Source organism: Syngnathoides biaculeatus, chromosome 2 (assembly GCF_019802595.1).
Source record: "Syngnathoides biaculeatus isolate LvHL_M chromosome 2, ASM1980259v1, whole genome shotgun sequence".
Classification (NCBI taxonomy): domain Eukaryota; kingdom Metazoa; phylum Chordata; class Actinopteri; order Syngnathiformes; family Syngnathidae; genus Syngnathoides; species Syngnathoides biaculeatus.
The window spans coordinates 26,213,961-26,240,721 of record NC_084641.1 but is presented as its reverse complement, the minus strand read 5'-3'; the positions used below and the strand labels follow the sequence as shown (position 1 = coordinate 26,240,721).

The 26,761-nt window shown below is 42.6% G+C and overlaps 1 protein-coding gene across 1 annotated transcript; it reads right to left on the bottom strand.

Moving 5' to 3' along the window:
• Positions 1 to 272: 272 nt before the first annotated feature.
• Positions 273 to 26,701, bottom strand: dlgap4a (discs, large (Drosophila) homolog-associated protein 4a). Its single transcript, XM_061843667.1, has 10 exons — positions 25,511 to 26,701; positions 24,949 to 25,184; positions 23,837 to 23,984; positions 22,271 to 22,484; positions 9,391 to 9,788; positions 6,892 to 6,989; positions 4,543 to 4,979; positions 2,780 to 2,871; positions 2,522 to 2,671; positions 273 to 2,442 (listed from the first exon to the last, which is right to left on the bottom strand). The coding sequence occupies exons 1-10, from the start codon at positions 26,684 to 26,686 to the stop codon at positions 2,218 to 2,220; spliced, it is 3,174 nt and encodes a 1,057-aa protein (XP_061699651.1). The 5' UTR covers positions 26,687 to 26,701; the 3' UTR covers positions 273 to 2,217.
• Positions 26,702 to 26,761: the final 60 nt, after the last annotated feature.

Below are 26,761 nucleotides of genomic sequence, written 5' to 3'. Positions count from 1 at the left end.
TCACATGACCATAATGTAAATGAATAAAGGGTTCTGGGTCGCAATCGCTTCCCGACCACCTCAGTCTGGCAAAAACTCCACATTTAAAAAAATTCATTTAAAGGAGTATTTTTTTTTATGCGTACCAAGGCCATGCGCTTAGATTACACGTCAAGATAAAGGGCCTAATGTAAAGCTTAAATTTATAATGTGTAGTGAGCAGGTAATATTACCACAGAAGTGTAAGGTTAAATAAAAAAAAAAAAAAAAAGACACCATGAATAATGACCACATGTAGCAAAAGGATGTTTTAATGACTTTTGTGGACAATGAAATGGGCGTGTCCAATTTGGATGAAATACAAATTAAATAAAACAATGAGATGCATCCCCAACATTGACAACTCAATGTTATTTTTGCTTCGATTTAAAACTAAACTAGGACGTGATCGCTGGAGTGTAACGCAAGGAATGACCAGTAGGGGGCGAGTCAAGACTGACTGCTGGGACGGATGGCAAGCTTACTTGGGCTCCATGCCAGTCTCCACGTGTACCGTTGGAAGAGCTGCAAACAACCTTTGCTAAGACCCAAGTACATTAAATAACAAAAAGGACACCTTAAATAAAAAGGACTATAAAATGACACAGATGTCGACGACCACTGCTGTCTTGGCACAAAAGGAAAATCCCTTGCAGCACCATAAGTGATTAGAATTACAGGCCGACCTCGTTTCAGCTAGAAGTCAGAAAATGTTTCAAATGTGGAAGAAAAACAACAACAAAAAAGTACCACAGTTAATCTTTTGTGTAAGACAGGTGGGAGGGAAATTGGTAGGGGGAAAGAAAATGTATGTGCTTTGCACCAAAACCACTCAATCACTCTTTTGGGTTGTTACCACAATTTCATAATTTACTTGATTCCCATTTGATTCATAGTGGTTCATACTGCTGACTGAGCTTTCAACCTGAGATTCAAGTGAATAATAATAAAAAAAAAAAAATGTTCACAAGTGAAGAAAACATTCATCCTTCGTGCCGAGAAAGCCTTGTGAGGCGAACAGTTTAAAAAAATAATTAGAATAATAAGACCGGGCATGTCCTGCACTGCATGCGCTGATAAAATTCAATTTCATTATTGCTTATCCATTTCCTTTCCAGTGGTATGAATAGTGTCACATATTGTCTCGATGAACGGAATGCCATTTCGAGCGGGCGGTTTGTCTTGGTCCCCCTGCGTCACATGTTGCCGTTAAGTCGATGATTCGGTGAAGAAAATAGGAAATACAGAAAAGGAAAACTTGATCTGAGGTGAAAGTGCAGTGATCAAGTTGGAATGAGCTGCAAAATGCATATGTGCTAAACATTCCTCCTAAAAACAACCACCTCAAAAGAAACCCAACAAATGTAAGACTTAAATGATATTCACAGACACAGACAGACTGTGCAGTGTGTGTTTTTGAGCAGTTTGAGGGAGTGGGTGAAGTCAAAATGACCGCATCAAGTGCTAATATATCCTGACAGTACATGGACTTGATCTATTTATAAAAAAGAAAAAAAACTATCCTTGGTACTGAACACGCAGCTCTTTCTAACAAATCTGGTATACAACATTTACAAAATGAACATCATAGTGTATTCTTTATAATTTATATAGATATATATATATATATATATATGCTACTGCCTTCCTCTGGTTCTCTGCATTTTAAACCTTGTCCCATAACTTTTACACGGTAAAGAGCACAGCCAACAAGTGGTAGCCATATACAAATAGAGAACAGGAAGACTCTGTGGACAGCGAGTACACCTGTATGTGTATCCTGAGTGTGTGTGTGTGTGTGTGTGCGCGTGTGTGTGCGCGTGTGTGTGTATGTTTTGATGTGTGCGGGTGGAGGCTCACGACATAAACCAGGCAGCCGCACCTTGTCGGTCCACTCACGAAAGTTGAGAGAACGAGATTCTCGCAGTGTCCTTGCCTCAAAGGTACTTGGACATTTAAGACAGTCTTGACATAATCCAGGAGAATATAAATTAGCATATTATCAATAATAATGCGATTAAACCTCTTGCATGATTGTTTTCCATCCCATTGTCGCAAAGGCCAACCGCAAAGTTTGGTTCCCAAAATTAAACTGATGCATCTGTCGTCTGTGTATGGCTGTGTGTGAACGAGTCAGTTCTTGTCTGCGATTGAGTCACGGAGTGAGTGTGGACGCAGATGATTTGGGGACGGCAACACTCAGAGGCGGGTCTGTGCCTCCGGGACGTAGATTTCGATGCTGTCGGCGCTCTCCGTCGCGGAGTTCTGTCGCACAGACGCCGCACGCTTTGCTGCCATCAAGCGTTTTCTGGCTTCTTGTCGCTGCTTGTCCACGGCAGAGTCCACGCTTCTGTCCTTTCCAGCTGACAGCCTGGGCTTGGATTGCTTCTTTGGCACAGACAATGGAAGCTGCTTGTTTTCAACCTGAGGAGACCAAGAAATAAGGTCATGTTTTATTGGGGTCTGGGGGGGTAAACGACATGCATTTGCCAATGGAATTTACCTTCTCTGATTTCTCAGGGAGTTGCCAATTGTTGGTTTTCAATTGGTAGAGTTCATCGAACTTCAAGCTGATGTCTTCTATAGAGAGCTGTAGTAGATCCCAGAACCCTGCGAGGTCCTGTGCTGTCGGCCGCGGGTTGGCATTCACGTTCTGATGGTTGATCCAAGAATAAAATCAAATAAGGGGCTATCAGCGGGGGTTTCATCTCAAGGTAATATAAGAAAGACTACAATTGGTAATACTATCAGAGCCTCTCACCAGGTTTTCATTACAGAGCCCCCTGAACTGCTCAAATTTTTGTGATATGAGGAGCTGGGCACTGCCGACTGCGCTGCGGATCGTCCCCAATACTGCGAAGGAGACAAAGAAATCATCAGAACAGCACATTAAAGCGTCATCCCTATAAACATTCTAAAATAGATATTGTCATGAAAAATACATACATTATTCACTTCAATGTCTATACGAAAAAATAAATATGAGTGGAGAAAGCGTCATCCATGTGCAAAGTTGCAGAAGTCTCATTCGACATCCAAGTGGTCGCCATATTGGCTGCATCTTCTGTCCGTGATGTCACACTAGGACATTTGCCATTGAAAACATGCTGTGGCCACTACTGGGGGAGACGAACACGTCCCTTCTGACACGGAAACTCTTTTCAAAGAAGAGAACATCTCACAACCGAGTGAAGTGACTGGGCCAATATTACCCTATTGTTTTGAGCCATATTTAGATGATATGCGGATCATGCCCAAACCACCTCCCCGCCCGATCCACCTCCGCATGGCGGTGATATAAACAACCCTGCCCGTGAGCGACGACGCCGCGGCCAAACCGCCTCCACGTCCGAGCCACTTCGACAACGCCAGTGGCGATCCACAAGGCCGGTGGCGGGCGTCCTTCAGCGGCTGCTGCACGGTACATACATTTAGCACACTTGATTTACGGATTTATTATTATTATTATTTTTTTTTTAAGTAGCTATATATATATATATATATATATATATATATATATATATTATATATATATATATATATATACACACACACACACACACACACACACACACACACACACACCTAAAGGTCATTTAGAACTGGACGAAACTCATCCTTTGCACCCGTGCAATCCATTTTTCACGACGAACCAGCTCTTTTGGTAAAGTATGAGGAGCGAATCCATCCTGCCGAGTGTTTGAACAATATCCAGCAATACAACAATCCGGCGTTTTGGCTAACACGAAGGAACAACGAGCTACCTTCCAACAGGTAAAACTAGTAGAAACAGACGAGACCGCTTGAGTGCGCTACTGCCCTGTACGTCACTTCCTGTTTCTTGTCCAAAACAAATCCCTCGAGAGGATTTTCATGGCGGGAGTGACAAAAAGCCATATGTTAAAATCATGTTTTGTGGTGAAAAAACTACTGGGTCCATACCGGCTGCCGTTTTTTCATTAATAACAGACTAAAAATCTTGCATTTCACGACAGTGGACCTTTAAGGGTTACTGATGGTGTAGTTGTACACTTGCCTAACTTGTTTGCTGAACATAGTGATTGTGGCCTAAAATCCAGGGGTCAGTAGAGTACATAGCAAGATGCATCAAGACAAGGTAGAGAGGCAGCACATCAAATAATAGTAATGACATTTATGACCATTTAATGTCCCGTGACATCATATTGACCACTTAGAAGACATTGTTTATTAACCCCATCTCAGGAAAATGGACAAAATCTGTATTTCACTCTTTTCTTCCCAATATTTCCATGTAAATGGAAATTCATCATTCTTTGCAGAGAGCTGAGAAACCTGATAATCTGATGGAGGCTCTCAAGTGAGTCAACTCATTCATATTTCAGAAACTAGAATGATAGATCTGCCTAATGGGCCGATTGGTATTCTGTGAGCTCCCTCTTTTTGGGGGGGATGAAACTAAAGCCAACAGTAGTAATCATTCATAACTTTTGGACTTTTCTCATAAATGTAAAGTTCATTCAAAAATGATCTCGTCTCACTTACCTTCCTCTGACAGCTTGTTGTCTTTGGTCTCCTGCTCCATCTGCTGGCACCAGCCCTCCATACGGCCCGTTTCTGCCTGTAGCAGCTTCAGAAACCAGTTGCCATCTCTGAGGCAAGATGGCGTGCCGGCTTGTGCAGTCTCTCCTTGGGCATTACAGTTTCCAGTCCCCAGGCTGGGATCCGGCGGTGGCAGTGACGAAGGATCTAAAGCCGGGTCCAACTTCTGTGGAGACGACGTGGCTATTCTGGATGGAGTTGTGGTTTGTTTGAGAGAGAGCTGTTCCATTGCATTGTCCTTAGTGTTGAGTTTGTTGGAATTTGTGGTTTTCGGGCTGGTGCCGTTGGCTTTGCTGCTTTCCAGGAGTGTGGCTTCATGGTGCTCCTGAGGCTCGGTCTCTGTGTTTTGTCTGGAGGCCATGCTGCTGTCCCGGCTAAGACTGCACAGACATGAACAAACGTCAGCTTCTGTCTGAGAGACACTTTGGTGGGGGGGGCAATAACATCATGCATCTAAAACAGATTCCTCACTACCACAATGAGGGCACTGAGAATGCCACAGTGCTGATGTGCAGTATCCTTTACTACATGTGAACACTAACGTCATGGTCTGAGCCAGCCACGCCATACAGGATAAGTTGCCTCTGAATTATATACTGGCAGTGTCAGCCAGAAACGTGTTAAAATTGGGTCAATTTCAAACACTATCTTGAAAAAGTATTGGCTCAGTTCTCAATTTTTTTGGGGGTGGTCTCCCCACTTCAATGTTAAAGATCATCAAACCAATGATATCTAGTTGGAACTTCTCGACTTCACGCACCATTATCTATTAAGGGGAAAATGTCAAATGTATTTTTCCCTGTGCGAAAATATAAATGCACCCCTTGTTAAATCATGAATTAACTCTGGCTAATCACATTTTTTTGGGGAAAAAGCAGAGTTACTTTCCAAAGACAACATCCATGCGTGATCACCACAAGACCTTCTCAATCAAGAAATCAACGTCAAATTGGCCACAAGATATAAAAAAAAAAAATGCAACAAAATGCCACGCTGCAAAGGAATTAAAGTACATATGATAGATAAAGTAACTGACAATCAGTCTGTGAACAGTTCTAATGCCAATTCTGAAGCTTTAGGAGTCCACCAAACCATAGTGAGAGCCAGTATCCTCATATGGCGAAAACATGGAATTGCAGTGACCCTTCCCAGAAGTGGCCGGCCCACAAAAATTACCCCAACAGCAGTGAAGACTTGTTCAGGATGACATAAAATGAACCCAGGACAACATCCAAAAAAATGCAGGCCTCCATTACTGTCAGTGTTCATGACTCAATAGGGAAGAGACAGGACAAAATCGGGTATCCGTGGCAGAATTGCAAGGTGAAAACCACTACTGACCAAAAAGACAATACTATACTGCATAATGGCATAGACCGGCAAGACAAAAGTTGAACCAACAGCCAAACATGGTTATAGTGTGATAGACGGGGGTGTGTAACTCCTTTAGGATCTAGACGACTTGCTGTAATTAATGGAACTATCAATTCGTCTCTTTTCCTGAAAATCCTGAAAGAGAATGTTCAGCCATCAGTTTGTCACCACAGGTTAAAGCTCAATTGTGAGGTCCAACCACTTATTAGGTTCGGGGGGCAAATATTTTTTCCACACAGGGTTAGGTTGTGTTCCATTGTTTGTTTTTTTTTTTTTTTTTTTTGAAAGAATATCACCACCTAAAAAGTGTAAATTTATTGGGTTATATTTGTCTGTCAAACTGCATTTCACGTTAACTTGCAATAGCTTTGACAGACATGATCTTAAATAATGTGAGAAAACTTAAAAAAAAAAAATTTCACTGCATCAATCTTTTTTTCTTTACACAAAATTGATGGGACGAACGTTATTGGCTAATTAAAGTGCCTAAAATAATGCAACTTTAATGCATAAACAAACATGCCGTTTATTTCCTGAAGAGTGAAGGTTTTGGAGACGTGACGATGACACCAAACAGGAGCAATATGAAACATAAAAGCATTACATGCTGTTGGTTTCAAAGATCATAGCTGAGAAAAAAAGAAGCAGGTTGTGAAACAAGATTAAAGACAATTTAAATTTATCACAGGTTCATATGTTTGTCAATGATTTCCGCTATCCGTCCACCCTCGCATTTTCCAAGCCGCTTATCCTCACAAGGGTTGCGGCTATCCCAGCTGTCTTTGGGCAGTCAAAACGAGAGCTGTGCACTACATTTCAAGTACTTTCAAGACTTTTCCAAAGTCACTTCTTCAGCAATATCTTTTTACATCATGTTTTAGGACTCTTGTAATGTGATCGTTTCTAGTGTACACTTACGGCCTGCCGTTCTCCACTTGAACTCCAATAGACTGGAATTTTAGGGGGGCAGTCAAGGGTAACGGTTCCTCTCTTGGGACAGGCTGAAGGCAATCCACCTAATAATTGAATAGAAGAAAATATGTAAATCCTCCTCTGAAGTTAACAGTTTGGCAATCTAACTGGAATCCAACTTGCTCAATTCCCATTACCAATATATTATAGTCAGCTAAAGTTTTTGTTTTCTAATTATTTCATATTCATCGTCCTCACTACTTTTGCACACAATCATTGCTAACTTTTTGATGTACCATAATTTCCGGCCCATAAACCGCGACTTTTTTCCCCACACGCTTTCAACCCTGCAGCTTATGCGGTGATGCGGCTAATCTGTGCAATTTTTTTTTCTAACAGCCGCAAGGGGGCACTCGAGCGGAAAAGGTAAGAGTAAGACCAGTGGAAAATATGTGCCGAAGAAGTGACTTTTACCGGTATGTTTTTTTTTTTTTTTTTTTTAAACCGGCCCTGTTAGCACTATGCTAGTGTGTGACTGCCGTGTCTCAGTCATATTTACCGGTGTGTTTTTTTTTCCCACCGGCCCTGTTAGCGCCGTGCTAGCGTTAGCGCCATGGTAGCGTGATGCTGCCTCGTCTCAGTGTTTTAGGTTTGTTTTTTTGTTTATTTGAACTGGCCCTGTTAGTCCTCTGCTTCCATGTTGCTACTGTGTAGCTGCCGCAGCAGGTTTTTTTTTTTTTTTTTTTTTTTTTTTTTTAAACCAGGCCTGTTCATGCTACTGTGTTGTTACTATGTTAAGCTAAGGTATTAAAGCTCTTTCGGTGTACCATCTTTCTTAAATATGTTTCAATGTGGGTTTCAATCTGGGCGTTTTCGGCTTTTACACAGGTGCAGCTCATGTACGTATCAAATGCTATTTCCTTTACAAATGTACTGGGTGAGGCTGATAATCAGGTGCGGTCTGTAGGCCGGAAATTACGGTATATACAGTTGAAGCCAGACGTTTACAAACATTTGAGTATTTTTGTCTCACTGTCTGAAGTTAAATGAGACTAAACCGTTCATGTTTCATTCAATTCAGGATCAGCAAAATTACTTCATTTTGTCAAATGCCACAATAATGAGACAGAATTTCTCAAGAAAATATGACACTATTTTCCTTGAGGTCAAAAAGTTTACATTTAGTACATGGGAAAACCCAGAAGATGAGGTCATGGCTTTGGAAGCTCTGACAACCCATCAGGAGGAGTTAATTCACGGCACACCTGGCGATGTATTTAAAGCCACACCTTAAACACTTTGCTTCCTTGTTTGAAATCGTGGGAATAATCAAAAGAAATTGACCAGGAAATCAGAGGAAGAATTGTGGAGCTCCACAAGTTTGGCTCAACCTTCCATGCGATTTCCAGATGCATGAAAGTGCTACAGTCATCTGTTCAAACAGTTATAAGCAGGTATAAACACTATGAGAATATCCAGCCATCACATCAGGAAGGAGACGGGCTCTGTGTTTCAGCGATTAACGTGTTTTTGTCTGAAATGTGCGAATCAACTCCAGAACAAAAGATTAAGGTCTTGTGAAGATGCTGGATGAAGCTGATAAGAAAGCGTCACTATATGCAGTCATAGTGAAGCCATTACTCCTAGATTTGAAAACAGACCAATTGTGAAGCATGGAGGTGGGAGCATCATGTTGTGGTCTTGTTTTTGCTGCAGCAGAAACTGGAGCTCTTCCTAAAATAGATGGCATCATGGAAAAAAAAAGACCATAACATGGAGATATTAAGGAAACATCTCAAGACATCAGCTAGGAAACAAAAACTTGGGCACAAATGCCTTTTCCAAATGAACAATCACCCGAAGCATATTGCAAAAATGGTTCAAAAGTGGCTTGAAGGTAAAGTCACTGGTCTTGGAATGGACATCACAAAGCCCATCAAACATTTTTGGGGAGATCTGAAAAGGCGTGTGCGGGGCGAGGCAACCGACAAACCGGACTCAGTCACACCAGTTCTGTCAGGAGGAATGGGCCAAGATTCCGGTACTGTCAGAAGCTTATGGAAGGGTACTCAAAACATTTTGACCCAAGTCATGGCGGCATGTCACTCCTTGATACTAAGGAAATGTATGTAAACGATTGACCTCGAAGAAGAAAATAAACAATTCTCCAAGAAATTCACTCTCTTTACAGTGGCATTTAACAAAATGAAATAATTTTTGGGATCCCGACTGACCTGAAACAGGAAAGGTTTAGTCTGATTTGACTTTATAGACAGTGAGACAAAATTAAGTGTTTTTACACAATGTATGTAAGTTTCTGGCTTAAACTGTGCACACAACCCTGATTCACAACTTGCTTTACCATTTTGATTGTGTCATTTTAATCTTTTTGTTACTACTACTACTACTATTAACAAGCACAGCCCGAAGGAAAATACAATATAACTATGCATGTTTACATTTGTGATTGATTTCGTCCACAACAGACGAGTCAACAAATCTGACCTGAATTCCAATTGAGGAAAGCTTTCGTTTGGGTGCAGTGGGCGGCTGTTCCAAGGTGGTGGCAGTGCTCAGGGTGTCATTTTGGGACTGAGTAGATGTTGAAGAGGTGGACGAGATCGTGGGTGGAAGTTCACGTGGGGCTGGAACAGGGGGAACAGAGATAGAAGCCGGCCCAATAGTGGCAGCTTGCGTCCTCTTAGCCCGACCGCTGGTGCGGATGCTACAGAGACTCTCCGAGGAATTGCTGCGCCCTGATTGGCTGTTGGCTTCACTGCTGTGGTCTTGTTGGTCAAGGTACGTGTCTTGCGCGGACTCTGTACTGCTCTGAAGCGTCACTGAGATGAGAGGTTTGGAGGTGCTGCGGGGTGGGACCGGAGGTGGAGCCTTCCTACTGTTGACTGCAGATGGGAAAAGAAGAAGCAAAAGCAAAAAAATAAAAAACCTGTTCAGAATGACGTAATCCTGTTTACTGAGATCTGGAATTAGTCTAAACTCTTCAGTTCTTACAAAAGATTAGAAAATTCAAGTGTGTGCCATAAGATATATATACTTTTTTTTTTTTTTTTTTAAAGGTGAAATTCTACCTATTTGAAAGGAAACCTGCATTTTGTCCTCATTGCTGCCTCTATTAGGTACAGCAAAAGCTACCACTATTTGTCCTGTCAACCCACTTTGGGATATGCTCTACTTGCATCAGTCTGGCTCCCGGGACCGTCCTTTGCATGCCACACCTTCACATTTCATTGCCATCTCTGCTCAAAGTCCTTCTCAAATTAGTCCCAGGACCAACACATCCCTGTTAATATTTTTCCCCATCAATAATGCAGCATTTTATAAACTAGGTAGGTGAAATAAGGATGAGTAATTTTAGTACCCTTGAGCGTTACAAAAGAAGACTAAGAATTCTGTTTCTTTTGTCAGATCAACATATATTAGTCCCTGATCTTATTCCAAAAGTACAATGATCTAAAATTGCTAGCTAAAAAGTCAAAGTCAATTGTCATGCTCGTGCCATTTTGCCATCTTCCCAAACTCTAAGAAACCTGAAAACTCACGCAATCACGTGAAGGACATCACGCCAGAACAGAGATCCAAATCTCACCATAAACCGTTTCAAAATGTACCGCACATCTTCAGTTTAAAAACTAAATGCTGCTCAACAGCTAACAACATGGAGCAGGAGCAAAGCTATCATTAAATCCCTGTGACAGACACAAACATTCCTGCAAAGATGTGTACAAATGTGGCTCAGGATTGTAATCACACGGAACGCTTTCATGAGAGGGGAAAAAAAAAAAAAAAAGAAAAAAAAAAATCGGTGTTAGAAGTTAGGAAGTGAGAACAAAGAAAAGTTGTTGCCGGGTTATAACCTGAAGCCGTAAAAACCTCTATTGCCCGGTTCTTTTATTCTGTTCGAGGTAAAACGTCAACGATTAGGAAGGATGAAAAGTCAAGTGCTGGACTCTTGCCCACTTGGTTCAGAACAATAGCCTTGAAGAAGAGAGCTCAAAAGTTCTTGTCCGCTTGTTTTGTGGCCAAAACTGCTTCGCATCGTGACGTCATGCAGCCTCGGAACAATCCTAGCTTCAGCTTCGTGTTTGGGGTCTGTTCGGAAATTCCGTTTGATGCTCCCATCTCGCCATGAGTCCAATGCACCCGACAGAGCGGGCTCCACTTTCTTTAAAGGGGAATGCGGTGGTTTGCATTAACAATGTATCCAATAGGTCATGTAGTTTGTACTGTATCTTGACAATGTGACTAGCTAAAATGGCAGCGCCCCTGAAAATTCGTAATTGTCGATAAAAATCTTCTCAAAACACTATTAAATGAGAGAGGATTTAACATCACATTGTCAAATTACTAATGAACGTGTTGGCTATTGCTAGATATGCGCCAGTACAGCAGTCATATTAAATGTCAGTTTTACTTGTATCAAGTGGCACTCACCATCAATGTTCTGAGTCACCAAAGTTTCCAGGGTGGGTAGAGTGCCCCCCTGAGTTACAGTAACGTCCCACAACCAACCATCTTAATATATTGTGCGTTTGTTGTCTCCTAGCAACTAAGTGTAATGCAATTAGTGTTTCCTTATTATTCGCGTGGGTTACGTTCTTTCCCTACCCCCCGCGAATAATGAATGCTGTATTAAAACACCTATGTATGATATCAACCATATTTTTGCAACCATAAGATGGACTTAAAAGCCTTAAATTTTCTCCAAAATGGACAGCATGCCTTATGTGCAGAATGTGTGCTAATATCTATAAATATTGTTGTGCAACTTGCCCAATGAAGTACTGTACACATGAACACAATGGTTTCATTGTTAGCATGCATGCTAGCACGTGTTTTAGTGTGTATATAAGATACAATATGATGGTGCTCACGAGGAAGTGTGGGACTGTGAACACTCAACAGCGAATGGGCAAGGGCACACTGTATAAGGATATAGGGATGTGTATGGCATGTATAAAATAAAAAAGTGGATGTAGTATTACATAAGCGTGAGACCAGAGTCTACAAATAAATTCTAAATAATGTAACGCACTTTTGGATAGATTAATTGTTGAAAGAACTAACGGGGAGATATTTATGATAACACCTGTTTTCCTATAGGTGCTGTCATTATAATAACCAATTTCTGTAATATTATGATGAAATGAATAACTCTGCCACAACCTACGGGTGTAATGGCGTGAGATTTGAAAAGCAGCTTGACCCTTGCTTTCTACTCCAGAAATCCATCAGTCCATAATCCAGGCTCTCTTTAGACAGGTTTTAAACACATAACAGGATGTATATTGTAATTTAGGATGTCATTACAGATGATACAAGAAAATATAAGTAGGGGTAACAGTAAACTAATTTATCTTTACTGAGAAATCATACACTGACTTAAATTACTCAACTCCGGAGTACCAAATGGAGAGCTATTATTGCGGGTGGTGTGGCATGTTAAAGACTCAGATGGTGATTAATTGGGACAAAATCTATTACAGTGGCAGCCACGATGCAAGAATATGTCTTCTCAGCGTGGATCAAACAAGATGAATGTGTTTTTTTCAATAGCACTGTCAGACTACTCTCATAAAATCTTGCCCTATTTTGGTAATCCAGAGCCAACAGTACACATTTCTAGTAGTAGCTCTACTTGATTCGTTCCGAAAATCGTTTCTTAACCTGATTTTTTTTTTTTCTGTAATTAGAAGCGCTTTTATATGTACATACCCTAATCCATTCCAACCCAATCCTGCTCTAAAGGGTCGCTAAACTGGTTCACGCGTCAGAATAAATGTTGATAAAGGCACCAAAGTACGTTGACAATGGCGAGCAAGGAAGGTGAAGCGCTAGTGGCAATCCCATGAGTTGAGATTTGGTGTCTCTTTCACTTAAAAAAAAAAAAAGCCATACTTTTAATTTTGGCATGGTAGGGCAGCATCTTTGGTCATGGATTATGTGACACTACAAGAAGTTTTGTCGTTGCATACATATAATGTCGTACCCGATCAGGGAAATCACCCATGATAGCCGTCGGCCATTATCAGGGATAAAATCCTGTAATCTAAGACAGGCATTCGATTTGACGGGGGAAGTTGGTTGTTATCCGTTCATCCATTTTCTGAGCCACTTACCCTCACAAGGGTCGCGGGAGTGCTGGAACCTATCCTCGGGCAGAAGGTACACCCTGAAAAGCAAATCGCAGGGCACATAGAGACAACACGGCTCATAGAGACAGACAACAGTCCCACAATCACACTTAGGGCCAATTTAGACTCCCCAATTACTGCATGTTTTTTGGGATGTGGGAGGAAACCGAAGTGCCCGGAGAAAACTCAGCAGGCACGGAGAGAACATGCACACTCCACAAAAGGTGGGGCCAAGATTTTAAACCCGGTCCTCAGAACTGTGAGGCTAACGCTCTAAACAGACACCAACCCGCAGTCACATCAAATGAATGACTAAAACCGCCTTCTACCATTTTAAGAACATATGAAGAGTGAAGGCAAGCATGTGCCAAGCAGACCAGGAGAAGCTCATATATGCTATTATCACCATTAGACTTAAGGATTGTAATGGTCTTCTGACTGGGCTTCCCTTTTAAATTATTGAAGCAATTTTCATTGGCAAATGCTGAGGTTTGTCTGAGAACCATCACATGGTCATTAATGGGACCTACTACAAGTTCAGCATATTGTTATTTCCATGACCATTTTTCCAAAAGTGAGTGCTCTATTATGGGATTTGGCAAGTCTAGTTACTGCTGTGCTAGGTCGTTTTTATTCACAGTCGGGAGATTTAATTAGGGTGCTAAAGGAACATCTTTGCAGGCGCGCAGCTTGTTAGACACCTACCCATGGACTCATATCAATGTATACAAATAACCAGCGCACACGATCTCATTGTGGCCTTTGTGAAACTATAGATGTGAGCCAAGCACTGTAAAAAAAGGGTCATAATAGATACGAGGTTCGCAGGCCTTTGTTAAAATAAGATGGCAAGCTTCCAACTGTGGACTGAAAGGCCAACACATTGCCGAGGACCGTGTCTGACAAATAGATAAAGGGAAAATCAATCATCTCCTCAAAACAAATGCAGCACAAATTGTGCACAAAGAGCACATTTGATATCTGAACTAGGGATGAGCGATCTGGAAAAAGAAAAAAGATCAAATTTTTTTCCAAAATAATTGGATCTTTATCATCACACATTATTTTTTTAAAAACCTCTTTATACAGCCGGTTTCAAATGGATATGCATTGAAAACTAAAGAAACAAGAGTAGTACATTTTTTTTTTTAATCCCTCTTCTTAACAACACTGAATATTCAAAACTGTAATTAACATGATATTGCCATAGTCGGCAAATTAAAGAAATCAAATAATAAAAATAATATATGTTAAATGAAATACATATTGTAGACAAATAAGATTTGCTCCAATTTTAAGTGACTATTTTTGGAGAACCAAGTTTTAGAATAAAGTTCCACCTCTGGGATAATTAACAGACCAGATTGTCAACGTAATTCGACAATTATGAAGTTATTTTTTTTTATTCTATTATTGCTACTTTCAGCAGGGTGGAATAATTCATTGGAGTGTTAGCCTCACAGTTTTGAGGTCCAGGTATAAAATCCCAGCCCTGCCTGTGTGGAGTTTGCATGTTCTCCCCGTGCCTGTGTGGTTTTTCTCCCACATCCCAAAAACATGCATTAATTGGAGACTCTAAATTGACCTTGGGTGTGATTCTGAGTGCGTTGGTTGTTTGTTTGTTTCTATGTGCCCTGCAGTTGCCTGGCAACCAGTTCAGGGTGTACCCCGCCTCCTGCCCGAAGATAGCTAGGATAGGCTCCAGCACTCCTGGAATACTTGTGAGGATAAGCAGTTCAGAAAATGGAAGGTCTGGTGGTCTCACCACTGGCAGTGGCTAACTGCTCATGCTACATGTGCATTGAGTGAGACTACTTTTCTCATATTTTTATGCTTTCCACATAATCACTTTGGTGGCGGTAGTGTTGCCCATTTTTGAGGGTACTGACATACCTTGCACATCAATTAGTTAATAGCAGTGTTCCATGCCGAGCTGGAGACACCACGGTTGCCTCTATTTGGCCCCGAGCACGGGCGAAGAGCGGACGCTGACAACGTGGCGTGCTCCGTGTGATGACGGCTGAGTCGGGACAAGGTGTTTCGATTTCACGATAGGCCGGGCCAGCCAAGGTGGTGTGATTTTTGTTCTGTTTTCTGGATAGGACGACTTCAATTGGCTGTTGTCACGCGCATTCTCACCGTGTTAGATCAAGGAAATACGCATACAGTTGATAACTGAGATTGACTTTATCACAATCCTTGATCATATACTCGGCCTGCCCTTACCTGAACAAGAGAAAATACAGCTAACACATTACTCTTGACGCTACTTTCCCCCCAATCAATCAACCAACCACCCTGCCTGTCTGGTAATTCCTGCTGGACTGAATGTAATGGAGTACCAGTAATCTGATCATGTAAATATATCAAGTTCAGGATGGCAAACAGCGACTCAGCAGTGCACCTGGCAGTATTTACACACTCCTGAAAACAAGTGTATGACCTTGTATTATTCGCCGCTTAATAACCTTTTCACTTGTTCCATTTTATTTTAATTGACCAATTGAAAAAGAACAGACAACAAATAAGACAGATGACCTAAACAATGGTCCAAAAGTAGGCAGAAACAAGGTTTGAGGTCTACCTATAAGTATAATCTGGAGAAAAAAAAATTAATTTGTGTTTCCCCAACACATGATTAATGAACAAGACAAACAAAGGGTCAGAGCACTAACCCCTGGGGGATACCACATGTAATGGACTTTAATATGGGTCTTTTTACTCACCCATTTGTACAAACTTGTCTATTCATATTATAGGATTTTAGGTAGTGGAGTAACAAGTCATTCATTATTAGGCTTTACAAAATCTTTTTTTTTTGGACAGATCACCGATCAGCGAGTTGACAAAAACGATAAAACTGAGGAATGAGTCCATTTAAATATGTATTTATCTATATAGTCTATTTAAATATCTCTTCTTACACTCCCTTCATGATAATGCTAATTGACAAAATGTCATTTCTTACTGTCTTCTGTCACAGAGGTGATTATTAGTGACTTACGCTGTGTCACTAATGGACTCAATGCACACATTTACCTCCACAGTTCGGCATCGTATTTAGCCGGTGAGCTGAAGCTTGGAAATAGCTGAGTGAGGGCAAATACAGAGCATGCAACCAGCATTCCACCTTAGTAGGGGAAACCACCATGGTTGGGCAACAATAGAGAAGCTGCAGTTTGGACAAGCCTATTCTAGCCTTGCTAGCATAATGACAGTAAAGCCACGAGCTTTGTTCATTCAAATTTAAAAACTTTCCCAGTTTCGATTCCAACAGTACTCAGACTCTAAAGAAAACGGTGGAGAAAATCAACGACGAAGAACCCGCATGAAGACGTGCTTGTGCCCAAATGCGGCGGGAAACAAATGTGTGTCCTAACTTTGTTAAAATTGCCCAGTTACCTCAAAGTAACTCTTAGAATAAAATTATATTCTGAAAAGATCAATTTCATGATGCGTAGAGGTCTGACTCACTCCCTTCCACTCAGACTCTCAGCCTAAACTGTGCAGAACATCACTGATGTAAAATTTGGTGAGTGAAACAATCCAATATATTTATGCTAAACAATGATGCAGCTAACAAGGAAAAGGTCTTTTCTAACCAACATAAGAGCTAATGACAGACAAAAAAAAATTAATGTTGAGCTAAAAATTCACCAACAGTCAAATTGGCAACTTTATATCACAATGAATTCAGATAAAATTCACATAAACGCTAACCTTGTGCATCATCGGTGGGAAGGTAAAGTTTTACAGAATTTGGTTCCATTCCTTTATTCAAGGGGTGTCAAACTTCTATCGCGGGCTACATTGTAGTTAGGGTTTCTGTCAAAGGGCTGGGTTTTTCAACTATTGTTGATGTTTGGTAACACAAAAATGCTTGCAATATCTCAATATCATCATTTATGATATGGCAATGTGAAATTTTGATCCAGATTCAGACAAAAATCATGGAAGTTGATACACATGATTTGCCTTCGCGGGCCACATAAAGTCATGCGGCGGGCCGCATCTGGCTCCCGGGCCTTGAGTTTGACACCTGTGCACCATTGTCACATGAATTACTTTTCGTGTCAAAATGCTGAGGTCCGATGCATACCGTTCAAAATAAAAGCCTACAAGTTTAAAACAGTAAGTCAAATTAAAAACTTGTAAGAAGTCAAATTAAAAATTTGCAAGTATAAAGCATTTGACGTGATAGAAGAGTCCCTAATAACTGCTGCAACAATGCTATATTTAACTTTTAGCTGAAACATCACTTAACGAAAAATAAGTAAATTGGGTTAGTTGCACACACGCTGCCTTTTAGTTCATAAATTTGATATTGCAACTGGTTATAAAGGAACCCCGAGTCAAAAGTTAATTTTAATCCATGCTGTGGGATGCTAAGAAAATTTATGTTCAAAATGTGGACACCCTTTACTTAAACCATACAAAGTTGTTAACCCAGCTCCCTAAAAGAATCGGAATAGAGAATCATTTGGAACCTGAATTGAAATGAGGAACCAGAATTGCTCCAATTTAAATGATGCCCAACCCTGAATAATCTTTTTCACATTTTTACCCCAAGGCTAAACTGCTGTCAAGTCCAAGAGTAATGTTCTCTGGTAATAACCCTATTTAAAAATAAATGTTAAGGTGAATTGTACTGTACTGAAACTCTACTCGCATACTTGATTTTGGAGCCGACTGTGAAACTAACGCGCCTCCCATTCAACCGAAAGATGAGCTCATCAATGTGTGGAGAGGAAGTATGTGTAATAGTTTAGGATGACTCATTGTCTCACCATAGTGATATAGACACACTACGCAGCAGACTACAAAAGACAGACGATACACACCTTGACTTGTTTGGATATGAACCTTAAAACACAACGTCAAAAGGGAATTAAAAACAAATGCTGCACTTTCCAAAGCAAAAAGACGCAATTCAAGCAATCAAAAAGCGTGATGTTATGATATTCATTTTTAGTGTATATCCCTCTCTGGTTGTCACATTATGTTTTCTTGTTTTTAAAGGGCACAAACCCTTAAAAAAAAAAAATATATATATATATATAGAACAATTCTAAAGAATTTCCAAAGAAGTATAGAACTTTAGGACCCAAATCCTATAGAATTTACATTAGTTTGTACAAATTCTATAGAAAATCACAGCCAAAGTTCTGTAGAACAAGTAGTTCTGTCCAAATTCTATAGAATTCTACAGCATTTTGGGGGGGGACTGAGTTTATATAGTCACACAAAGTTAACTATATAGGTCAGGGGCGATGTCGTAGATCACAAATATGTGCTATGCCGAAATCCTCGATTAGCCCAAAGACTCCTATTGACGTCTGAGCTGCTGTTAGCTTCCGCCGTGCTAACTGGTGTCACGGCGTGCCGATACGAGCAGCCGCGGAGGGCTGCTAACGTCGAGCGAGGTTCGCCGGAGGCATCGTATATCGGCGAGAAACACACCCACGAAAGTGGCAGCGTCCGCCACGTTCACGCCACGCTGACAGGGGCGGCCGCCACATTACTGCCAGCATCTCCTTCCTTTCTTCGCCCACGTTAGCTAGCTACGTCAACCCACCCCCCCACCCCGCGACACAATGTCGGCTCACCCGGGTCGCCGTGCGTCTGCTGCCGCGGACATTTCATCATGAATGCGATTAAATGACTTACTGTGCGGCTGGCGGTTCGAAAAGCATTATTTTTGTGTCCATTCTTCAAATAGCAGCGACGAGGAGAAGCAGGTCTGCCATTATGATACCCAGCGAGGCTGTGAAAGAGGATTTTGTAGTTCACGCCCTGCGACGAGGATTGGAGTAGGCGTCTTTGTCTGGGACGGCTCCGCGAGCCGCGATTGGAGCGTTTTTGCCGTGAATGTCGCCGATTAACACGGCCATTGGTTCTAATGTCATCGTGGCGCCGTCTCAATGATACGCGAGCTTTCGTTTCTCTCAAACGTTGTGGGAACAAGCTCCAGCCCAACACATTTAACACACGGAGATGGGATCGAATGTCATATCCTGGATTTCATTTCTGCTCTTTTGGTTAAGACAGTTATGTCAATGATTCGGTGCAGTGGACTGGGCTCTGTGGCAACCTCTGATCAAAACAAAAGTCTCCAAGTAACCATCACCAGGAAACTATAACCTTGCATAGCAACATGCTGCATGGTTGTGCAAGGCAACTGTCATTGTAATACAACGTAATATTACTTGCGTACAATAATATACAAATATTCTTTTAATTGATGTTGGTCAAGCGTTGGCCTCACACTTCTGAGGACCTGGGTTCAATCCCGCCTGTGTGGAGTTTGCATATTCTCCCCGTGCCTGTGTGGATTTTTTCCGGGCACTCCGGTTTCCTCCCACATCCCAAAAAACATTAATCGGACACACTAAATTGCCCCTCGCTGTGATTGTGAATGGGATTGGCTGTTTGTCTCTATGTAACCTGCGATTGGCTGGCGACCAGTTCAGGGTGTACCCCGCCTCCTGCCCGTGGACAGCTGGGATAGGCTCCAGGAAGCCCCGCGACCCTCGTGAGGCTAAGCGGCAAAAGAAAATAGATGGATGGATGGCTTTTACTCTGCTGTTTATTGCATCACTATGGGGGCACAAACATGTGCAAGCTGTAGACCGGTCCCAGGCCCGGATAAATGCATCAGGAAGGGCATATGACTTAAAACTTCGCCCAAAAAATATGAGCGTTCATCTAAAGAATCCCAAACCGGACCGGTGGTGGGCCGGGTTAACAACGTCCGTCTCCCCGGCACAGTTAATCTGGAGGGCCTTGGTGGAAATTCAGCTATAGACTGTTTTCGACTGACGTCACACACCTTCAGGTTGAGAACGCGGTCGCCATTGTGGTTTGGTGAATTTGAGTACACAAACCGTAACCAAGCAGGAATCATTTCAGAAAGGAGTATGAATGGGGGTGCACTGCTAAGTTATCCGTTGCGCAAACAAAAGTGGGCGTTGTAAAGCATCTTTCTTTCGACTGCCAGCTGTGATCAAGAACCAGTGCGAGAAAACGAGAAAACGGAGCTGTTAGCAACCAAACGGCGACAACCGTGGCTGTCTCGTATTAGCAGAGCCGATCTAGCAGCCAAGTCATTCCATTATGTCAGCGTTTGCTCGGAGCATTTTGTTCTTGGTAAGTATTGGATACCTTTTAGAATTTCACACCTACTTAGCAACAATTTAAGTTCTGTGAAGGAGAAGTATTCTTTCGGGCCAAGGGCCTACATAATAGTCGCATCTCTCCAAAATCTGTATTTTCTGTTTTATTATAATAAGTTTGCAAAAACGAGTTTCCGCACCGCTAGCTGTTTCGTCAGTTGAGTTAAAAATGTAGCCGTGGAAATGGAGAAAGAGGCTCCACTTGGGACTCGTCTCGGTCGAACCTCACTCTCTCCCTCTCGGTAACAAAAAAAACGAAAATAATAATCTACACCTCTTTCGTCGGTATAATCAACATAATTTAACACAACGCTGACTATAATCACGCGGTACACTAACCTTAGCAGTGTGCTTACAATGGATACGGCCGCATCACGAACGCAGCCATTGATGAATTGGTCGTAGGCCTCCAGACCTTTGTAATTCTTTAGTTGGTCCACGGTATAAGCGCTTGTCGAGAAGAGGAGATAGTGGACGATGTCTGGATAGGTTACCGACGCCCACATTTGTGTACTCTATTTGTGTTTCTCCAAGGCTTATGGATCGACATTGTGAATCAAAGCACACTTCTTGTCGTAACACTTTCTTGAAACGACATCTAATGACCCCCGATAACTTTCCAAAGACGTTTTAGCCATCGTGCGTCACTTTTACCAGTCGTACGAACATTTGTGTAACTCCGTTCTGTATGCAAAAGCAATAGAGTGAACGGCGTGTCAGTCGAGTGAACCCATTCAACGTGGCCAGGTGCCCCGGATGTAGTCACGTGGTCGAAAACAGTCTATTGCATCCCTGTGGGGCACAAGCCAGTGCAATCTGTAGGCCGGTCTCAAGCCCAGATAAATGCAAAGGGTTGCATCAGGAAGGGTAGATGTCGTAAAACTTTGCCAAACAAATATGAGCGTTCATCTAAAGAATCCCATACCGGATCGGTCCTTGGCCCGGGTTAACAACGTCCGCCCCCGGCACAGTTAATCTTCAAAACGTCGGTGGAAATTCAGATATTGTGTATCGAAGACGGAGAATAGTAGGAAAGCGTATTCTTTGACAGAAAGAGAAGATGAAAGCACAGGGCGTATAACTGAGTGTAGCGACTTTGAATTTTTTTGGACTATGACAGGAAAAGCTCGGGAGTTGGTTGACATAATGATTAGGAGATAGGTTGATGTGTTGTGCATCCAAGAGAGCAGGTGGAAAGGTAGTAAAGCGAGAAGTTTAGGAGCAGATTTTAAATTATTTTGTCATGGAGTTGATGGGAAGAGAAATGGAGTAGGGGTTATTTTCAAGGAAGAGCTGGCTAGAAATGTCTCGGAGGTTAACATAGTATCAAATCGACTGATGAGGTTGAAACTTTAAATTGAGGGTCTTATGTATAATGTGATTAGGGGTCATGCCCCACAGGTCGGATGTGACCGAGAGGTGAAAGAGAAATTCTGGAAGGAACTAGACGAAGTAGTTCCGAGCATCCCATACCCAAAGAGAGTTGCGATTCCATTCCTTCACATTCAACTAACAGTCAGCACACCACATTCATGCCATACACCCAGTACCAATGTAAACCGATATAGGATGGAGGTCCATCCCTTGTAATGGAGAATAAAATCAAGGCAGCAATTACTCGGTGGAATACATGATGGGATGCTCATCTAGAAAGATTTGACAGTGACAAACTTTGACATATCTCAGAGTGATAGGAGTATGCAACAGTATTGGACCTCTTATGCTGGGGCTGGTGAGTGCTCAAGGGGGCCTCAAGAGTAGTGGGGAAGTAAGAGCAGAATCTGTTTAACAAGTACCACATAACCAATTTTATATTTTCTCCACAGTGGGACCTGAATCCTGACCCTCTGGTTTCAAATCCCGTTGTCCTTAGGTGTTGTTTCGATATAGTACCAGATCAAAACAGTACTATAATGCCCCACATAATGTTTGTTGACTATAACTAAGCAATACAAAGTCTTTAATACAGCATATTTCATTATGTGGTTATTGAATTGTAGCGAATATTCTCTCTTTTGCTGCTTTATCTGCTGCTATTAGTTTGCTCTGAACAATACTCACTGGTGTTTGAGTTGTAGCTTTTGGCGGTGGGTGGTGGGGAATCAGAGTCTACAGAGGCTGTGTCTTCGTCCTGGGAGCAACCAGCCTGGATGGCCCTCAGGTAGCTGTGACTACGGGACCTAAAGCAGGTAGGCGCAGGAAGGTCCAAGGCCTCCACTGCCTGTGATTCCCCCTCACAGTGCGGAAGAGAATGCCCAACGCCACGCCCGCATACCTGCAAGATCATGTGCAGACTCTTACGCTAAGGGCAGAAGGTAGACAGAGAAACATGCGTTCACTGTACTAGCTGCACCTTCGTCAGTATTCTGCTTGGGTTTCAGCTATGAGCATTTTGCCTATTGATGTCATTTAGCGTCAGTACTGATTGTACACTGTCCCTCCTGTTGTTGGGAGGGTAGACAAGATTTTTGTTACTAAAAATAAAACATGATGGATAAAATTAGAGCCGGCGAGTCATTTGATGCTGTTATTCTGACAGAAACACGCAGAGTAATGATTAAAACCAACGATCCTCACTAACAAGATCTCACAAGAGTGCATTACATTTTTTGTGTTAAAAAAAAAAAAAAAAAAACATGCGTTGAACCTTTCTTCAGCAACATTAGCACCACCGTGCCTGTTTTCTGCCATGCATCACTACACAAACATAATAGAGAAACAATAACCTATCAGAGACCGACAAGGTGTCAATCATTTGCCAAGCACTCACGTGCAGACGCATAGCTATTAACCCTTGCAACCTCATGCTAACCCGTTATCAGGAGTTTTTCTATAAGCATTTTTGGTATCTCCACCATTTTGGGGGACATGCTGCATTAGGAAAGCAAAGGGGACCTCAGGTAGCTGAAAGGATTTAGAAGCAACACAGAATTAGCAACATTTCTTTGTACAGGTCAATTTATTACCCCTATTTCATTTCTAATTGATTAAAACTTATAATGTTACAGTACTACATTTTTACGAATAAAACAAGCTACCATTGTAGCAGCCATGGCTAGCTAAAGCTTGTTTACAGGGCTAATGCTAGCTTAGTATCGCTAGTGCTAGCTAAAGCTTGTTTACAGGACTTATGCTACCTTAGTATTGCTAGTGCTGATATTTTGTTGAAACTGGACCGTGTTGTCTGATCATCACACCTGCACACCTTCATTAGCATGCCAATTATTAATGGTCACGTTTGAGAATCATGCTTGTCCACATTAGTGAGAGGCGTTGGTGTGGTCCAACTCAAAGGCATGACTAAAGTGAAGCTAAACCTGCCTTTAATAAAATTTATACTCCATAATACAACACAACGAACATATAGTTTTTTTTTTTTTTTTTAAATCAACTCCTTTTCATGACACTCGTTGTTATTTCCAGTTAATGATTAATGAACAATTTCTTCATTTTTATTCACTTGGAAACCAAGTTGTGTGCCGTGCTGCCAGTCCGGGAACCCTGCGAGTATATTATTATTTTTTGTTTCACAGGCCCGGAATTCACATAATTCAAGTGAAGTATGATTGTTATTGGCTCAGTGTATGTTGTGAAATACTGGAATAAAACTCAGTGAGCGAGACATACCCGAGTGGCAGATCCTCTGGCTAACGTAGCGGGCCAATGGCTGAAATCATCCTGCCCATGGCCCGGTGGCGTATCCACTGGGCTCACCAGGCAGTCTAGGTTGTCGAGGCTCCGATTTGTGGACAGTTCTTTGAGGGAGGGCAGGGAGCTGGGGAAGTGAGTGCAATAAACAGATGTCATCCAGAGTGCAGTGCAGCGAAGTCTTTTTTTATTCAGGAGAAACTTGAAATCCAACTCCAAAGTTCCCCAGGGTATTTTTAGATTAAAAACGGAGATATTAAAGATATGCAAAGGAGTGAATTTTGGGTTTAAAATAGCAGCAGAGAGGAAAAGGTTCATTTATGAGGAAATTTGTGCCGCGTCGAATCGTTGTTTGACTTGCAATTGCGCTTACAGCAGCTACAGTATTCCTGGCACGTTTCCTCTGCTCCGGTCTGCAGAATTGGCACCTGGGGTTAGTGAAAGTTTTGTGTGCACCACGAAGAGGGGAGTTGAGGGGGTTAACAGTGAAAAAGTGTGCGCTCCGAGCAGTAAAAAGGCTTGAGGGAATAGCATGTTACGGAATTAGGGGCTTCAAAAGAAGGGAATAAGAGTGTGCAGAGACAAAAAAAGACTGGTGGGAATGATTGACCAAAAATATATATAAAAAATGATGCTGGGTAACTGGGGGTAGGGCAAGTGAGGTGGGCTCGGTTCATCGGCCAGGCAACCGGCCTAGGAACGCACTGACCTCAGATGCTGCATAGAGCATGCACTCTGCAGTGGAGACCAAAGAAAATCCTCCCGCATGAGAGCGTAGCAACGAGGCCTGTCAGCGTGGATGAAGGAGGTAAAACACATGGCAAATCATTTTGTTTTTATTCCAGTCATGTCACTAAGTCCTGACTATGTCCTCTCTGTAGCTACGCGCACGATATTAATTATCAGCATGCTGATATTCAGAAACCTTGTGATTTTTGACAAAATGCTGCCCCCTGCTGTGTAGCGTTGGAAACGTGAGGGGGGGGGGAAGCAACGACGGTCTCAAGTTTGAGATCATTTTTGTTGGTTTTGTGGAGTTCTACATAAAAGGAGACAATTATGAATGTAACGCCTTGTCCCGCGGAACTCACTTGCGCGCAGGCGGAGGAGGCTGCTGCTCACTAAAAGACTGCTGAGTGGCCTTCAGATAGCTCTGGCGACGGGCAGCAGATTTGGGGGAAGGTTTGGGGCTACCCTCGGAGTCTTCGCTGTCCTCCGTGTCTCCCATTGCCTTCACATAGCTGCCACTGCGCATCCTACGACATGGGATTTCTGCTCCTTTGGCTCGGCCGGGGCCTAAAGAGCCAGCCCAGTCCCCCAGGGGAACCTGGATTGGAGAAACGCATTTTCAGTTCAGACTTGTCGTCAATGTAAATTCCAAATTACTGCATCCTTCCTGAAAATGTTGCAAAAAGATGCTGTTTATGACTTTTTGCGAAATATGATTATGGCATTAAATGAAAGTATGGAGGCTATGAACAGAAAGTAGCTTGTGACCAAATTCATTGTGTACAACCATGTAATGTATGTAATAAGCAGGCTAAAAATCAGGGCAATAATAAATTAGCATGATAAACACAAAAAACGTATGTTCATATGCATGAAAATTTAGCAAGAATGATGATGAAGATGAATACTCACTGGTACGCCTACCTGAAGGAACTGGTGAGCCAGATCCTGATGGGATGACTTTGTTTTTAAAAGGGTCTTGTTGACTGTCGTGGAGCCTTTCTGTAACACTTGCCTGGCCTGACTGAGCGTGAGATTAGACCAGGAGCCCCTCTTCACCACAGTATCATCCTTGCTCCGAGTCCTTCCCTCCACTTCCTTGGTTCCCGCCGGTGTTACTGGACACCCCAGGAGCTTGAGGTCACTGCTGCTTTTTGAGGATTTGAGAGTATGTGCGGAAATGGTGTTATAGCCCTGTGCGATATGTCTAGGCTGGGCATGACTGTCTGATATCGCTCTACCGAGCGTCATCATACACAACGGGTTGCGGTAACCAACAGCAATGGTGCCAGCTTTGGTCGTATCATTGTCAAGAGCGTTGTCGGAACTCCACAAGCCTAATGTGTTCGGCCTTGATCTTTGCTTTGCTCCTTCAGTCTTCGCCCTGTCTTTACTCTTGCTTCTGTTGGTCGGTCTACCGCTGTCCTCACTGGTTCCGGTGATTGCGTTTCCTTTGACTGAAGAGTTTTCCAAGGAGTGAGATTTGGCAAAGAGCTTCTGCACGGAATGCATCAGGTGACGTATCCGTCCCGGACTCTCACTGCGTTGTTTTGACATACGTCCCCTGTGAAACTGCAAAGTGCTGAAGCCGTCCCGCTGTAGGGGCAGATGCCTTTCGAGTTGGTCCAAGATGTTGGAGGGTAACCGATTCATCTTGGCAGCAGCTGCGGAGGAGATGGTGGCCGATCCGCTTGTGATCATGGGAGCACCGGTTAGACCCAGGCCCAGGCCCATACCCAGAGACAGAGAGGTGGAAAGTGCGCCCGGCCTGCTCCCTTGTCTGGTTCCGGCACTGCTTACCACGCAGCCCTGGGGACAGTCCACCTGATCGGTCTGTGGCGTGAAGTGCAGACGAGGGAAGGTGCTGCTGTTCGACATCTGGTTGAAAGGCAGCAGGCAGTCCGGAGTCAAAGTGGTGGGGCTAGTCGGAGGATACTGATGGAGTTGAGGATCCAGGGTGCCATAGTGGTTTATGGTAGGGCTCAACATGAAGGAGCAGTGAGGGTCAGTGGTCAAAGGGCAGAGAGGTTTCTGCGGGAACCCTGTGGGTTCACACGAGTCAGAGAGATGTCGACTACGGTTGGCTCCTAACCCTTTCATGGCGGTTGGTGGGTTGTCTTCAGAGCATGTCGCCAGTCATTGCAGGACTAGAGACCCAAAGTACTCATCCTGCAA

Excerpts from the sequence above, each read along its gene's own strand:
- dlgap4a (XM_061843667.1), bottom strand. The coding sequence starts at position 26,686 with ATGAAAGGGTTAGGAGCCAACCGTAGTCGACATCTCTCTGACTCGTGT. Across the intron at positions 9,789-22,270 it reads AAGCTACAACTCAAACACCA|TCAACAGTAGGAAGGCTCCA; the intron begins GTGAGTATTGTT and ends TCCCATCTGCAG. Across the intron at positions 4,980-6,891 it reads CAAGTGGAGAACGGCAGGCC|TCTTAGCCGGGACAGCAGCA; the intron begins GTAAGTGTACAC and ends ATGTCTGTGCAG.